The sequence below is a fragment of the Tachysurus vachellii genome, chromosome 9 (genome assembly GCF_030014155.1).
Source record: "Tachysurus vachellii isolate PV-2020 chromosome 9, HZAU_Pvac_v1, whole genome shotgun sequence".
Lineage (NCBI taxonomy): Eukaryota > Metazoa > Chordata > Actinopteri > Siluriformes > Bagridae > Tachysurus > Tachysurus vachellii.
In genome coordinates this window covers 25,111,014-25,128,407 of record NC_083468.1, presented here as the reverse complement: position 1 = coordinate 25,128,407, position 17,394 = coordinate 25,111,014, and the positions used below count along the sequence as shown (strand labels likewise).

The following is a 17,394-nucleotide window of genomic DNA, read 5'->3' as shown; positions in this document are numbered from 1 at the left end:
TCCCGTGGTAAATAAAATGGCCTGCATCTAACAGTCACAAACTCTACTGATGATGAGCAGTAATTAGAAACAAGCACAGAGTTCTTACACCATTCTGTGTTGATGTAAACACACACCACCACCACTAGTCTTATCGCACTGAGCTGCATTTCTGTCGGCTCTAAGTGAAGTTAGCCCGTCCAGCTGAATGGTGGCATCTGGAACTCTGTCACTGAGCCACGTCTCCGTGAAAATAAAGATGCAGCAGTTTCTAAACTCTTGCCATGTAGTGCGTTTGAGTCGGATGTAGTCCAGTTTATTGTCCAGGGAGCAAACATTGGAGAGTAGAATGGCTGGGAGAGCCGGCCTAAATAAAACCTTAAAAAAAGTAAATAGCACATATTAAACCCAGAGTGGCCACTGCGTGCTACTGGCCATCTTGGATGCAATGGGGCTAATTCAGCACAAAGGCCCATTCCATTTTGAGACCTCTAAGTCCCTGCCTCAGGGCACCCAGTCCAACAAGTCGTTAAACAGCAGGGGCCCTCCCCCCTCTGTGGACTACCGGGACCTCCATGAGGGATTCTCTAAACAGAGGGCCCAGGTCCTGCCACCTCACTGTTGCTTTGACTGTGCCATTAACCTGGTTCCAGGTGCAGCTTCCCTCAGGGACAGACTGTTTTTACTTTCCCTGCTGGAGCATAGAGCCATGGGTCAATATATCCAAGAGGCCTTATCCTTGGGATATATTCACCCATCCATGTCACCAGCAAGGGCAGGCTTCTTCTTTGTTAGGAAGAAGGATGGGAGTCTGCCTGCAACAAGCCAGAGTTTTTGACCACCTGCAGCAAGCTAGAGTTTTCTCTAAACTTAACCCCCGCAGTGCATATAACCTGATCCGCATCAAGGCAGGGGATGAGTGGAAGACCTTCATCATGCCTTCAGGGAATTACGAATATCTTGTGATGACCTCTGGCTTACTGAATGCTCCGGCAGTCTTCCAGAGCTACATCAGCAAGGTCCTCGGGAAGACCCTGAATTGCGATGCCTTTGTGTACCTGGATGACATTCTCATCTTCAGCAGTTGATTGAAGAAACATGTTGTACAGGTCCGCCAACTCTTGCAGCTTCTCCTTGAGAATGGCCTATACATGAAGCTTGAGAAATCACAGTTCCATGTGAATACCATCTCTTTCCTGGGCTTTGTGGTCTCTCAGGTTGGCCTGAGCATGGATCCCCTCAGGATCACTTTCTGGGCCTCACTAACTTATTCCAGTGCTTTTAGTACCTTGGCCAGCCCACTTTGTGATCTGACCAAGAAGCTTCAGGGGAGGTTTGTATGGACTGTTGAGGCCCAGGAGGCCTTCAAGGCCTTAAAGGAGAGGCTGATTTCTGCCCCTGTGCTTTGGGTTAATAGTGGAGGTTGATGCCCATGACATAGGAGTATGGGCCGTTCTGTCCCAGCAGTCAGGAGCAAGGAGAAGAGGTGCACCCCTGTGCATATTTCTCTCACTGGTTGATGAAGCCAGAGAGGAATTATGATGTAGTGGATCGCAAGCTCCTGGCCATTAAATTGGCTCTGGAGGAGTGGAGGCATTTGCTGGAGGGGGCCAAGAACCCATTTCCTATCCAGACGGACCACAAAAACCTGACCTACATCCAGCAGGCGAAGAGACTGAACCAATGACAGGTCAGGTGGTCCCTATTCTTCACTCGGTTTGATTTTACCCTTTCTTTCAAACCTGGCTCAAAGAATGTCAAACCAGATACCTTCTCCTGCCAGTGGGTCCCCATCAAAGAACCCCAAGTTTAACCCATAATTCCAACTTTGAGGATAGTAGCACCTTTTGAGTTCTTGCGGCTCCGTTTCTCGTGGCCCTCTATAGATCGGGACGTTTGGGGTTTTGTGGCAGCCTGCCAGATGTGCACCCAAAAAAAGGGTTTGGGTTTTCTCCAAAAGGGTTTTCTCCAAAAGAATGAGTGCAATCTTGGTGGTAGTGGACTGGTTCTCTAAGGTGGGAAAATATATCCCACTGCCCAAATTTGCCTCAGCCAAGGACATGGCGAAACTTGTGTTTCAGCACTTCGCACGGACACACAGCTTTTTCTCTGACTTAGTCTTGGATCGGGGCCCCCAATTCACTAGCTGATTTTGGGGGGCTTTCTGCCACCAAAGAGGTGCCACCACCAGCCTCTCATCTGGCTTCCAAAATGAGTCAAATGGTCAGACAGGGAGGGTTAACCAGGACTTGGTTCACGCCCTCTGTTGTCTGGCCGCCTCCAACCCGGAAAATGTTTGTAGAGCAGAAGGGGGAGTCGAGGGTCCCGACTGCAGACCACATGGTGGCCCAGTGCTGTGCAGCACCCATGTTCTGCCAAGGTCAAAGGGTCTGGCTGGTGACCAAAGACCTGCTCTTGCATGTTGAGTACAAGAAGTTGGCCCCATGCTACATCAAGCCATTCAAGATCCTGTGGTAGATTAATGAATCGATGAAGATCCAGTGCCCCCCCGTTGACCGGGCCAAACCCCCACCCCATCTCATCCAGCGGATTATGGATTCCCAACATCGCGGGAGTTGCGTCCAGTATTTGGTTGATTGGGAGGGCTATGATCCGGAGGAATGCTCGTGGGTCCCTGCAAGACACATCCTGGACCTGGAGCTAGTTAGGGCTTTTCAGTGAGCCCGAGCAATGAGCCTGGGACCGTCATTCACATTCACGCACGTCGCTCTGAGAGGTAATTTCTCATACAGAAGTTATTTCTCATACAGAAGTTAACACTTCTGTGCTCTTCCTCGACTGGCTTTTCAGTGCCTGCCTGGTGTAGCAGTAGAGCTTTAGTCACATGATTCAGGGAGCTTAGCCTCTGCAGATCGAACCTGGTTTTGGGCATTCCCAGTCATCACAAGCATTTCACTTCCCTTATTATTATTAATAGCTACCACTGCCAGATCATCAGCCAAACCTTGCAGAACTCTTTTGGGGTGTCCAGGTTCAACGCTGCAATCTGTTAACGGGGTCTCAGCATAATGTCCATCAGGCACTGAAATGTTGCTGGAGTTCCATGCAGGCCAAAGGGGAGAACCTGGTTCTGCCAGTAACTGCTGGTGGTTGAGGCTGGAGTTGTGTTGTGAAAAATCCTGGAGCCTTAAGAGAATATATTTATATTATTATATTATATTATTATTATATTATATATTATTAACCAGAAGTCAGAGGGTGAATAAAAGAGGCACTCTTTTATTCTAGTAACTCAGCAGACAGGAGAAGAAAGAGTGTTAACAGGGGACTCAGGGCCATAGAATAGAGCTGTTCCAGACACGTAATGGGCTCATGGGTAATATGAAGTAGCTGGAAGCGGCGATAGCTTTCCATGACATCAGCGGCCATTGGCCTTGGGGAGAGAGACGGACGAGGATGGTGAGGTGAGGACATGATGGGGCAACCAGGATGAGCTGGCTGATGCGAAGGGTCTGAAGGGAGATAAGAGGAGTTAGAGGAGATAGAGGAACGGAAGCTTGAGATAAGTGTAAACAAGCCCAGCCTGAGCAAGGACAGGCTGAGATCATAGCATGAGATCATAGTATGAGATCATATCAAAATTCAAGCAGTTAACAGATTAGAGGAGTCAGCAAAGAACTCCATTGTTTTTGTACACAAGTAACATTATAGTAGCAATAGCTTAATAATAATGACAACAGTATAGCAGTAAGAGTTTAGCAGGAGTTTAGCAATAGTGACAATATAAGATGACAAATAGATCACAAAGATGACAAAGAGCTTTCTTATATGAGAAATAATTTAGATAAGAGCTTTCTTTTAACATAACTTTTGACATAAATCAGACTCATAGAGTGACTTATAATTATTAAAAATCATGTATAGAAGAAAATAGCAAAGGAGAAACTTACCCATTGTAGTTGAATGAAGGATTAAATCTTCAGGACGTCTGGCACGGAAAAACTGAGAGGCAAATGTAACTTTGACCAGGGAGTGAAGCTCTTTTTTGAGCACACTTTTTAATAACAAAAATTGTTGTTTAGACATAATTGTTATGGCGAATGAAGAAGACCCAGGGTCACAGGCCTGGGCTCCCGGACCTGGGTCCCGGGGAACTAAGAGGAGGAAAATCCATAAATGGGCATATGGGCAAAAGGTGAAGGAAAAACAAGGGGACTGCAAGGAACAGGACGTTACAAAAACATATGAGATGATTCCGGTAAATAAAATGACATAATGAAAAGGTGATATGAAAACCGGTCTGTGAGGGGGGGGACCGATAAGGAGGCGCGTGGAAACGTGTATATATAGAGGAGAATTTTTGGGGCCAAATGTGTATGCGTAAAAAATCCTGTAACTCTGCAGGTCCGTCCGGAGGGTTTTTGTTTTTTGTATGCCGATGCTCTTCATGAAGATGCTTTTTCTTTTTGGGTTTTTTGGGATTTCTTTTGTTACTTTCAAATTGGCAATTTCTCTTAGAGAATTGTTAGCTGATTGACCACAATAAAGAAGTTTGCTCATTCTCATCCAGGTCTGAGGAGTTTTCCCATTGTTTTAATTCGTATTAATGTTAGTGCTATCAGTAAATTAAGTTTAAGTAACAATTATATAGCATAAAAGCATTATAAAGTATATCAGTATAATTCACCCTGATATGTGCCGACTTGGAGACGGGCTCTAAGTTCCGACAGTTGCCTGAGAGGCTAGGGCCATTTGCTAAAATCCTTTGCTGAAGTTTAATGTGCATAATAAGTGGGATTTTGCCAGACACTGTTCCACATCATCTAGAAGTTGTTGCAGACCCTCAGGATGCTGTCAGGCTTCAGTGCCACACAATGATGTTGAAATAGAAGCTGACAGACTCCTCAATGATTCCAACCTGGAGCATTTGCCTGATCTCCTCAATTCAGCCATTTTTGCCAATACAGGCTGCTCAGGTACTTATTCAATCTCTTGTCATTTCAAGACTGGACTACTTTGTTCAATGAACTTCCTTTAGGGGCCCAGACAGCTGAGTAGGTTGAAGACCTACTTATTTATGAAACCCTTCAACTAGCACTTAATTCCCTGTTTGTTGTATGTATATTATAAAAAAACAGTATTTTAGACTCATGGTATCTTAAATATGTAACCTAATGAACTAGAGTTAATGTATCCAATGATAGAGATTTAATAGATAGAGGGTCTGCCAAATAACATACTGTAAATGTAATTGTAGCAAGGTGTCCATTCGAGTCTGTCAGGGAGATAAGTTGAATGGTAACAGAGCACCAGCATCTCTCTCTTGAACACCACATATTTGGCATCCTCAGATGCCCCAAGAGTGCAAAGTAGGATTCAAAGAGTTGGGCCTGCCCAGAGTGGAAGGGATAGAGTATGCGGTCCTAGTTCTCCCTGTACCATTCTTTGCAGAAGTGGACATGCTCAAAGGTCTGCAGGTAGGCCTTGACATCATATATGCTGCTCAGTTTCATGAGGAGGCACTGGCCATCATGGCAGTCAAGAAAGGAAATGGTGGCAGTTGTGGGTGATCCATGACAGGTTTGTGGGCTGGGTCTGTGCTGCATGTCTGCATTTTCCACCACCCCATTGAGGTAGCAAAATATCCACTGACCCCCAGCTTTGTTAGCAGCAATGCAAACAAAACATTTGAGATAGTCCATAACGCTAGAAAAATAGGATTTGTTTGATCCTATTGATCTTCGGCCTGAAAATAAATGCAGCAGAATTCTAATGTAGTAAATATGTGACCTACATTTCTCTGTAAAAATGATCTATAAAAGCTGAATGAAAATGGTCATAGGAGATGGATTTTAATACCAGGTGGGAACAACTACGTGTAGGCTGTCCATTTCTGATTTAAATCAAGCAGGATGCATGTTAATGCCATGTATGATCCCAAGACAGGTCTGTTATTTATCCAGGCTTTTTTTGTAATTAAAGTAACCCCTTCTGCGAACCCAGATGTGATTTGAGATTCCTTTCCGTTTTGCACTTTCCACAAATTGTGTGGTCAATCATCACAGAACCTCCAAACCACCTCAGCCACCATTCCACATGCTCCAGCTCCTATATCTGAACCAGATTAAATAAGCAAATTGTGTTAATTTTGTAAGGAAATTTGCCTAGTCTTGAGATTGTGGTCATAACTATCATTCTACTGTGCCCTCTAGTAATTTGATGGAGACCATTGCAGATGCATTTTAAAGTAGATAATAACTTACCATTCATCACCTAGTACAACTATGTTTTGTTTGTGAAGTTTATTCTTTCTTCTGTTATCATATATATTTTCTTGCGAAGATAATGTGAAGGTAGCGCTCTTCCCTTTTTTTCATGGACATATCACAAATTATTTGTGCTAATGACATAATTGTATTAGATTCTTGATTACAAACATGCATGCTGCTGAATACAGAATATATTTCTATGAACAGAAATAAGACACAATTCAGATTTTTGCATTATTGGTTTAATCAGGTTGCAAGCATATCCATATTTTTCCTGAGTTCAACATTCTTCAGCAAGAATGAATATGTTTGAAGTATTTGTTTCTTAAAGTGATTTAGATGCCATTTTCCCCATCATATTTTTCTTTGTGTTCAGTTCAGGTTTAAACAGAATAATATAACATTTAGGTGTAAATATACAGAATAGTAGAGCAAAACTGGAGGCCAGAATAGCAAATATCTCCACAGCTACAGTGAATTTTCCAGGAGAGCTGGCATACGCTGGAATAAAAGTGATCCAAACTGCACAGAATATCAGTATGCTGAATGTAATGAATTTAGCTTCATTAAAATTATCAGGCAGCTTCCTAGCTAGAAAAGCTAAAACAAAGCACAGGAAAGCTAGAACTCCTATATACCCCAACACAGCCCAGAAACCTATAACTGAGCCCAAACTACATTCTAATATAATCTTGTCCTTGTAGTAGTTCATGTTTTTGTATGGGAAAGGAGGAGAAACTGTTAACCAAAGTACACAGATAAGAACCTGTATGAGAGTGAAGGCGAGTACACTGAGTCTCTGCTGTAGAGGCCCAAACCATTTCATGACATTACTTCCTGGAAGTGTAGCTCTGAAGGCCACTAACACCACTACTGTTTTCCCCAGAACACAGGAGATACAGAGCACAAAGGTGATCCCAAATGCTGTGTGGCGCAACATACAGGACCAGTCAGAGGGCTTTCCAATGAAAGTAAGTGAACAGAGAAAGCACAGAGTCAGAGAGAAGAGCAGCAGGAAGCTCAGCTCAGAATTGTTGGCTTTAACAATGGGAGTATCTCTTTCTATTAGAAATAAAATAGCTACTAAAACAGTTAATGAAGCTCCAAGCAAGGAAAAAAATACCAGTATTATCCCCATATCCTCTGTAAATGAAAGAAACTCTACAACCTTTAAAACACATTTATCTTTCAGAGCATTAGACCAATATTCTCCTGGACACTGCTCACAGTTATTTGAATCTGCAAAATAATTATGGTTATTATCATTAGGAAGGAAAATATATTTTATCTGAAGGATTTATTTATTAATACCATTATAGAGGAACTGTATCCTAAATACAAAAAGGAGGATACAGAATGTACAATTAACAAATATTCTTTGGAACTTGATCATGCTGAAATTACCTGTCTGGTTACTGATCTCTCCTTCTGCACATGGTATACAATCATAGCAGCAGACAGGCCTTCCTTTCTGTGCAGCTTTCCTGGTTCCTGGAAGACAGCTCTCACTGCACACAGACCTCGGCTTCTAAAATACAATATAATTTATAATTATATATAAGGTTTTATCTGTTCATGCCATAACTGCAGGTTTAAAATCTCTGCAGTTTACATTTCTTATTTGAAGCACTATACTAAAGTTTTGTGTAGAATTTAGTGGGATATTGGACAAAAAAAATGAATGGCTTCATTGATTAATTTGTTTGTTTATTTTTTTAATTTTAGTTCAAATTAGATTTCATTAAAAAAATTGCATAAAATGTATTCACCTCTCTTTTCTCCCCAGCCCAGATTATATCTTTAGAATTCAGTACAAATTGTTGCCCAGCTGGTAGAGAGGCATCATAATAGCCCACAACCTTAAACTCCACTTCACCATTGAGCCCTCTATGCCAGTTTACCACATCATACTTTGCAGCCGTTGCCCCAGTGCTGTCGAACAAAATATGGTCTCCTATTTTGGTGGTAAAATTTAACTTTTTTAGAGCCTCAACAACCTTAAGATTTGAAAAGAAAACAGGTATTAATTCCAGGAAACTGTCAATCATGAATACTGCATGCTTTGCTTCTCTTCTTTGTGTTACCTGCCATGATTGTATTGTTTTGTTTTTCTCACAACTCTTTTCTGTGCATCTCAACAGGCTGTGTAGAGAATATGCCACAGCATAAACCCCATTGTAGACATTATTTGCATATCTCAGTTCTGATAAATCTTTACTATAATTTTTAAATTGAATCATCTCTTCATATTTGCTGCAGTAGCTTTCAGTCTGAGAAACCTTTCCATCTTTATCCAAGCAAGGGAAATCTTTTTGCCAAAATCCGTTGAGAGCATAGTCAGCAAACCCAGCAATTTTCAGTTTTCCCACATCAAAACCAATAGATCCAGAAAGTACAGTAAAACTTGCCGGTGTTGCAAGGCCACCAGCAGAAATCCATGCAACACCAATCATCTGGTAGCCAGTGAGATTATTTAAAATAAGCTGTTCTATTAGAATGTTCATATCAAAGTAGGCGAGAAATACAATGATTACTTTGGCTGTGCCTTTCTTTATAATATCAGCGATTATTTTCATTTTAGAAGGAACTGACCGGTCAAACTTCTCAGAATACTCAACACATATTCCCTCCTCTTTGGCTGCTTTCAGAAAAATAGCCATTCCACTGTTTCCATAATCATTATCACTGTTCACAGCTCCCACCCAAGACCAGCCAAAGTGCTTCACCAAATATGCCAGAGCTCTACCCTGGTAGTAGTCACTCGGTATTGTCCTGAAGAAAGATGTGTACTCTTTTCTGTTGCTCAGACATTCACATGTAGCAGCATGGCTTACCTGAAGAAAGAAAGACAGGAAAAACTAATTAAGGCCTATTTGAACACAAAATTAAGTGTTATATCATGCAAAAGCTTTTGCTTATACCATACATATGATTGTGTACTCGGGTAAATAATGACAGTAATAATACTTTCATCAATTGAGTTATACCACTCAATCCTGTTCTTGTTTCCTGTGGGCACTAGATAATACTGGAAACACTGGGCACTTGTGAGAATTGTGTTTCAATTCTAATTAGAAGAGCATCAGGTCAGAATATTTATAATTAGCAAATATATTGAAATAGAAATATATAAATACTTAATTATTGAAATTTCACTGTGAATAAAGATGATCTCATATGCATATTTTGAGTGTATACCATTACATATTACTTATGTCAATTGAGCTTCAATTCTAATTCAAAAAGCCTCAGATTCAAGGGTTGATAATTAATAAAATAACTAAAAATAAATATATAATGACATAATTTGTGAAATTTATTTGTTAATAAAAATCATCTCACATGCATATTTAAAATATATAAAATTCATTGTTATTAAAAATAATTAAATTACTTACCACTGGCATCTGAAATGGTCCTGTAGATTTTGTGAGTGCTATAGTAGGAGTAGACTCTGATTCTCCTATGATGGCTTGTACTACTGCTTGTCCAGAACAGGCACCATCTGCTGTCATTTCCTGACCGTTCATCAAAGCCATGGCTGCTTTCATAGATAACAAACCTGAGCGACAACTGTCATAAATCCTGAAACCAACTGTGATATTTGGGAGCAAGCTGTTGTTTCTGTTGATTTCATCAATTGCAAAAGTCATAGTCTGAGCAAGGCGTAATTCACGTAGGTCAAAGCTACAAAAATATACATAAGATTTGTAATTATTTTTATAAAATGATAAAGTACAGTTATTCAAATTATTACAAGGCACAAAATTCTAGTTTCCCCCAATCACAATTATTTTAAAGTGTCCACTATAACAAACCTATTGCAGATTAAAGGTTGAGGTTTTTCAGTGTATGTCAGTGACTGCAAATCTGTACCACGATGTATAGTAAATAAAGCTCCAATTATCACATCTCCATGTTTAGACAGCAGAGGATTTGATGGGTTTTCCAGAATATGGCAATACTCTCCCTTTGCCAGGCTAAGAGAAAAGAGTAGTACAAGGAATAACATCACAAAGTGTTTCCACTGCTTTTGCTGCATTACTCTCAAAAGGATATCTTCATCATATATTTATTGACATGCTCTGGGTCTTCTGGGTATGACAGTTTGTGTTGGACAAATCAAAGAGGTGGTGAGATTTGTGATGTCACTAAAAGACAGGATGCTGCATGCAACTCTGTTATTTCTGTTGTAATTAATTCAATGATGACCCAAAAATTTATTTTAGCCACTATGTTGGTTTGTATATGCTGGGCCCGCACGAACTGTCAAACAATATGGCCAAAATGTCTGTTTATTCAATCATTTGTGTGATCATTGACCTGTGGGTGTGTTCCTATTATATTGCTCCTAGACCACTAGAAGCTAGAAGCCTATATATTGTATATTAGTATATATTCATTCACTTTAAGAAAAATGTTGCTTCTTTGCTATTTAAAGCAAATGCAATTAAACTTTGGTATGAAACATCACAGTTTGCAAGCTGTTCGTGTGAGTTCTGAGCCATGATTATTATAACTTTATGGCTTCAATGAATTTTGTGAGATCTGGTATTTTGTCCGTGCCCTGTTCTCTGAGCAAATTTTGAATATTGTCTGATTTAACAGTTTGAATGTGTTTTGTGGTAAGGACCAGGGGTCTCATTTATAAAACTGTGCGTAGGATCCCTACTAAAAGTTTACGTACGCCCAAAAGCCAAAAATGGCGTACGCCAAAAAAAATTCCGATTTATAAAACCGTGCGTACGCACTCCTCTAAGCAATGTTCCCTTTATAAATCACAGATCACCCACAGATGTGCGTACGTGAAATCCCGCCCTGTACACGCCCATTTTTAACCATAAATAGTCAATGCAAATAACTGAGTGGACCTCGTTATAATGAGTTTCCTCTGCGCTCTGCGGGTTTAAAAATGGGGCGAGGAGCCAGCATCTCAGGGGTAGCCACTGTCACCTGCAGGTTATAATTATATTAAAAGCAACATTGTTATAATCAGGGCCGGCCCTGCGCATAGGCAGAATAGGCAAATGCTAAGGGCGCCGCCCACCACTAGGGGCGCCCGTGCGCCCAAATTATTATATGTGTGTATATATATATGTATATATATATTATTACCTGAGAAGTATTTTATTTATATATTTATTATATATATTTTATTGCTGTAAGAAAGGCAAGGAAAGCAAGGTCTCCGTAATATAGTTTTTTTATATAGTTTGTGTGTGTTTCCAAAATATTTTCAAAATAAAGAAAAACAGGACAAAGCTGTGCAGTTTGTTTCTGTGTAAGTTTATGAACAAAATGATCGGAACACAATTGTCTGTGATTCCAGGGGCACCAGGTGAAATCTTGCCTAGGGCAGCAAATTGGCCAGGGCTGGCCCTGGTTATAATTATATTAAAAACAAAATTGTTACAGTTTCTACTTTTTAATATTGTTAAACTCACCAAGCCATCACATACTGCGCCTGCATTTAGTCTGTTCCCTACACTGCTATGTGTCAAGATAAAGGAATCATGTGTTGAACCAGGCCAGCGTGCCACAATGTTTGTGAGAGTCATGTTGGAGTCACATATGATTTAAGTATACCACCGTAAGTATACCATTCAAAACGACAGATATTATGGCACTCAGGGACGGCTGTGATATACCAGACCTATAGGGTGAGATGATAGATTCCAATAGAATTATTTCATATACAAAAAGGTCTTAGAGACAAAGTTGAGGATTACTTATAGTTTTTTTATATAAATAATTTACCTGTCTGCCAATTCCCGCTGGAAACAGCCGGTTGCCAAGAACCCCAGTGTGGTGAGGACTTGTATTTGGACTGGGATGGCATGGTTCTGGCGTGTTGCCCTCTCTAATACTGGACCCAATTCAGCACATGGATCTAAGAGCACAGCTCTAGGGAATCATAATGGGCCAGGATATCATCATGGTCCCTGAAAACTCGTTCTCTCCTTATTCTGCCATTGGCGTAATCCTCCAACAGTGCCAGCAGTGCCATCATGAACCCTATATATCTCCGAATTCATTTCTGCCATTAAATTTTTTCGCTATAGCGCATTTTGTCCGAAACCTACTTTTGCTAACTAGTCCTAGGTTTTTTGCCTGATCGAGACCAATCCAGTGCAGTAATATTCTCTGGAGTCTCAATGTCAATAATCTTCGAAAAAATTTTGATTCAGGGTCCTTAAGGGGCCCCAAAATGTTCGGACTGTGAGGAGCCAGTTTTACTAAAATGTCAATAACTCAAGAACTAAATGAGTTATCAACACCAAAACTGGGACACATGTGAAAGAGGTCAAACTGAGGTCACTGTTCAAAAACCGCGGCGATTGTTTGTTCTTGTTCTCTCTCTCTTTGCTTCACTATCTATCTTTTCAGATCCCTACCATTGGACATCTCCTGTCAATCTTCATTATCCTGTGTGACATCACAGTCCGAAACACAGTTCTAGAATCAGTGCTTTCAGTGTTCTAGAATTAGTGCTCTCCTCCAAGCACATTCAGCTTCAATTGGAGGGCTCTATTGTTGTTCATTCAGTTTTAGTATGTCAGAGGGATTTAGTATGTTTTTTTAGTATGATTTAGTATGTTTTAGGGAAAAGTTTTAGGGAGTACAGCATTATCTGTATCTGTATCCGTATCTGTTAACCATATGAATTATCTGTATCTATCCCTACTCGGAGTAGGTGGGGCTTATCTTGAAACGGGCGGGGCTTTAACCGGTAATAATTAATTTGTAATATTTATAACACTAGCTTACTACCTTTATGTTTTTATGAAATACAGCAAAAACATGTCAGACACTCAGTGTCTGGTTACTGGTTAGAGACAGTTGAAGGTTTAAAAAAGAAAAAAAATCTCCGACAGGCAGAGACGCAATGCGAGTCGCATTCTACCAAGCAAGCACCACGTCTGAACGAACCCACGTTTACCAGAACTCTACTGGTTAGTAAGTACGTATTATTAACGTTACAACCCGAAGTAAAAAGCTGAAGAAACCCTAAACGTTAACGGAAAAGACCCGCGAACCCGAGTGCAACACAATACATCTGTATGTGTGTAGGGGAGGGGCGCTGTGACTAGCCTATCACAGAACGCTGACACAATCAGCTACCCAATGATGATTTTCATTCAATCCGAGCACAGATATTGACTCGTATTACTCGTATAATACTCGTACTCGGCAGAAGTGCTTTATCTGTACCGGATACTCGTTTCAGCCGAGTATCCGGCTCATCTCTACACTAGGTTAGGAGCGGGTGCCACCCTCTGTAACTTGCGGGTCACTTTGTGTATGTGAAAATCCTTTAAGGCCTTAAACTCCCTAAAGGCCTTAAACGCTTGAACCCGGGAAATGCTGCTTGCAGCTTTAATTAATTCTTATAATCGTTCTTCTTACATGTATTTTCTACAATCTAACTTCAGTTCACGACCTCACCATCTGTGTCGCCAATTCCCTTTGTCTCCAGAATGTGCGTACGCACGTCTCAAAGTTTGCTTAAAGGTGCGCACATTCTCCCGTCAAGTTTGATTTTTATAGATCACTTTGCGCAGGGGGGCACGGTGGCTTAGTGGTTAGCACGTTCGCCTCACACCTCCAGGGTCGGGGTTCGATACCCGCCTCCACCTTGTGTGTGTGGAGTTTGCATGTTCTCCCCGTGCCTCGGGGGTTTCCTCCGGGTACTCCAGTTTCCTCCCCCGGTCCAAAGACATGCATGGTAGGTTGATTGGCATCTCTGGAAAATTGTCCCTAGTGTGTGATTGCGTGCGTGAATGAGAGTGTGTGTGTGTGTGCCCTGAGATGGGTTGGCACTCCGTCCAGGGTGTATCCTGCCTTGATGCCCAATGACGCCTGAGATAGGCACAGGCTCCCTGTAACCCGAGGTAGTTCGGATAAGCGGTAGAAAATGAATGAATGAATGAGCCACCTTTGTGCGAAAACTGGCGTACGCACGTTTCCAGCCCCATTTTGTGCGTACGCACAGTTTACCCCAGAACTGTTGTGACCCCGTCAGTAATACTCATGCACATGGATTTTTACTCTGTGTGGGCTGCTTGATGTATGGGAAGCACTTATCCATCAGAATTGCTTTGTATGGGAAGCACCTATCCGTCAGAATTGCTTTAGTCCTTACCCATAACACAAACTCTGCTTTTTTTCTTTAAATTTCTACACCGTTAACATTTTTTCACAATGCAAAAGCACAGAAAGTTCCTCAATTTCACTTTTGGGGTGAAGCATTCTAGTATTGTGTTCTTCCTTTCAGTCCACCTCTGAGTGGGCAAATCCCATGGTGGTCCAGAGTCCTGGCCAATTACCTATTGAAGTAATTTTTACTTTTGTTAATACATTAGCAAAATATATACAAACTTTTTTACGTTTGGATATGGAGGAGCAAATTTCCAGCTTTACGTGTCACGTTATTGGCATTGGCTTCATGTTCTGGTTTTCATGTCTTTTATTTTCTAACCTGTTTTGTATCTTTTGTGTTGCTTCCCTTGCCCTCATGTTCTCTGTCCTAGTGTATATGTCATGTTGTGATTGGTTGTTGTTAGTCATGTGTTCCTGTTTCTATTTGTCATTGGTTCTGTTTGTATTTAACCATAAGTGTTTGCCAGTTTTTTTGTGGGTTTTTGTCCCTAATGGCTGTTTCATGTCCTCTTGATGCTCATCCTGTTTTGTCATTGTCATTGCCATTGCCCTTGCCCAAATTACTTTGTGTTGTTTTTAAATAAAATATTTTACCTGCACTTGGATACTCTGCCTTATCTTTCAACGCACATTACAAAAAACCAACCACGCTATGGATCCAGCAGTGAGGATTTTATGCCTTCTTCAGGGGATTCGGCCTACAGAAGACTTTGTTGAGGAATTCTGTGGACTTAGTTATGAGGTAAAATTTTATGACATTTTCCAGCTTGGTTTATTGAGTGAAATCTCACTGTTAATGCCTTCACCTACCCCACACTGGACCCTAAAACAATGCATAGACTTTGCTTTAAGGTTTAGTGGATCTGCTTTTGAACACACTGAGAAACACGCTGCTAATCTAAATTTTGCTCACATCATGCCTACCATGCCAAAGCCTGCTTAGGTCATGCCAAAGCCTGCTCAGATCATGCCTGTCTTGCCAAAGCCTGCTCACTTTATGCTTGCCATGCCAAAGCATGCTCATGTCATGCCTGCCATGTCGGTGCCCATTCATAACCAGAGCCCTCAGCCAAGATGGCCACCAGGCAAGAGCCCTTAGAGAAGATGGCTGCCAGGCCAGAGCCCTCAGCTGTCATAGATAATGTTTCAGAGTCTTCAGCCTTTCAGGGTCGTCATGAAGGTTTCAAGACGTCTGCAAGACGTCTGCAAGACATCTGCAAGACGTCAAGGTTTCCCATATGAATATGGTGTCCAGTCTGGAGGATGCCCCTCTTGTGTCAGTACATGTTTCCCTATAGTTGTCGCAAACCAAGGTGTCTCAGAGGTGGTCTTAATGATGACTACATTTCATGTTGCTGCTATGGCCATTTGGTGTGTTTCGGCCGCATGTTTTTCATCAGCTCAAGAGTCTGTTTCAAAGGCCACTCCCACACAAGGATCTGATCCTGAGTACTGTGCCTGTCATGATGCGACCACAGAGGTTGTTCCTGAGTTTCATGCCTGCCATGACACGACCACAGTGGTCATTCCTGAGTTTCCTGTCTGCCATGATATGACCATGGAGGTCATTCAAGAGTCTCACTTCTGCTATGGTGTGACCAAGGATGTCACTCCTGAGTCTCACATTTGCCATACTGTGACCATGGAGGTTGTTCATAAACTTTTGGCTCTGCCTTGGTCACCTGTTTAGCCAGTGCCCCATAACCTGGGACCACCACCGCACCAGGACCTTCTACCCCATTGCCCAGATCTGCAATTACTTCATAGCCCAGGTCCTCCAGTGCTCCAAAGTCTAGGTCCACAATTGTGCCAGGACCATTTGCTCCACTGCCCAGGTCTGCCAATGCTCCATGGCCCAGGTCCACCACTGCTCCTTCATCCAAGACTACCATTTTTGCATAGCCCAGGCCCACCATTGCACATGGTTCGAGCTCCAGTCCTGCTTCATGGGCCTGGCCCTCCATCTGACCCCCAAGACTGTCACCATGTTTCCACCACCCTTCCAGAACGTTGCAGTCAGACAAAATCCCCAGAGAGTATCTTTAACAATAAGACATCAGATAACATGAAGCATCAAGTTTTATATGGAGATCCCAGCTATTTATTCCCCAGTGCTGCAAATGACTTTTTTATTTTTATTTTGCATATCCTGAGCAAGTTACCCTTATTTCTAAGATTCGTTTTTTTCCCACCTACCCTAATTTTCCTCTGAATTCTCCTAAGTAGGCCTGCCACGACTTACCTGTGGTTTGGTTTCCTGTACTCAGATTTCCCCTTATTTTCCAAAAGTTCAAACCACCATTCTTTCTTATGCCATTTTGAATACTTTCCTCTTTCTCTAGTTTTCTTGTTTTTCTAATATTTTTCAATATTGTTGGTTTTTGCCTAAATATAAAATAAATGCACCACAATGTAGGCAAGTTTGTGTCCTGCCCTTGTGGCTTCAATTCTGTCAGCAGTAAAAGCTATTCAGCTAGGCCAAAATTTCTCTGTTGCCAAGATTGTGCGTGTGCGTGGCCTCGTGGTGGCAGCAGGGAATGTTATTATTTTTTTGGGCTATTTCAGCTCTGGCTCAGGCATTCTGGCTTTCATCCATGCAAACATTTCCTTAGGGTCATAAGAGTTACATGCCGTGGGCTTCATACCCTTCTTATGTGGAAATAATCCTGTTGGGTGCCATTCTAGGGAAGTGTCAATGTTGCAAGAATCTTTGCCTCACTTTTAGTCTGGGGAACGCTTTTGGATGGCTGCTCAATCCAGGGTAGGCCCTTTCTGCAAGGGCCCTTATTTCTCATGGCACATAAATTGCCTGAAGAAGAAGAGGGCCATGTTTCTAGCATTAAAACACTTTCTCCCACACCTCAGGGGCCTTGTGTACAAAGACAGTACTACAGAGTTTTACTATATCGATCATCAGGGTGGTCTTTATTTGTGCCATCTGTACAGGTTAGAGCAGCAGATTTTGCTCTGTGAAGAGACCAGATTTCTCTCACTTAGAGTGATTATCATCCCAGGGCATGTAATT

The 17,394-nt window shown here is 41.7% G+C and overlaps 1 protein-coding gene across 1 annotated transcript; it reads right to left on the bottom strand.

The window, feature by feature from the left end:
• Positions 1-6,534: 6,534 nt before the first annotated feature.
• Positions 6,535-15,505, bottom strand: LOC132851133 (extracellular calcium-sensing receptor-like). The gene is made up of 7 exons (XM_060877768.1): positions 15,405-15,505; positions 10,028-10,189; positions 9,608-9,896; positions 8,294-9,043; positions 7,979-8,206; positions 7,614-7,737; positions 6,535-7,448 (listed from the first exon to the last, which is right to left on the bottom strand). The coding sequence occupies exons 1-7, from the start codon at positions 15,503-15,505 to the stop codon at positions 6,535-6,537; spliced, it is 2,568 nt and encodes an 855-aa protein (XP_060733751.1).
• Between the last annotated feature and the right edge of the window lie 1,889 nt (positions 15,506-17,394).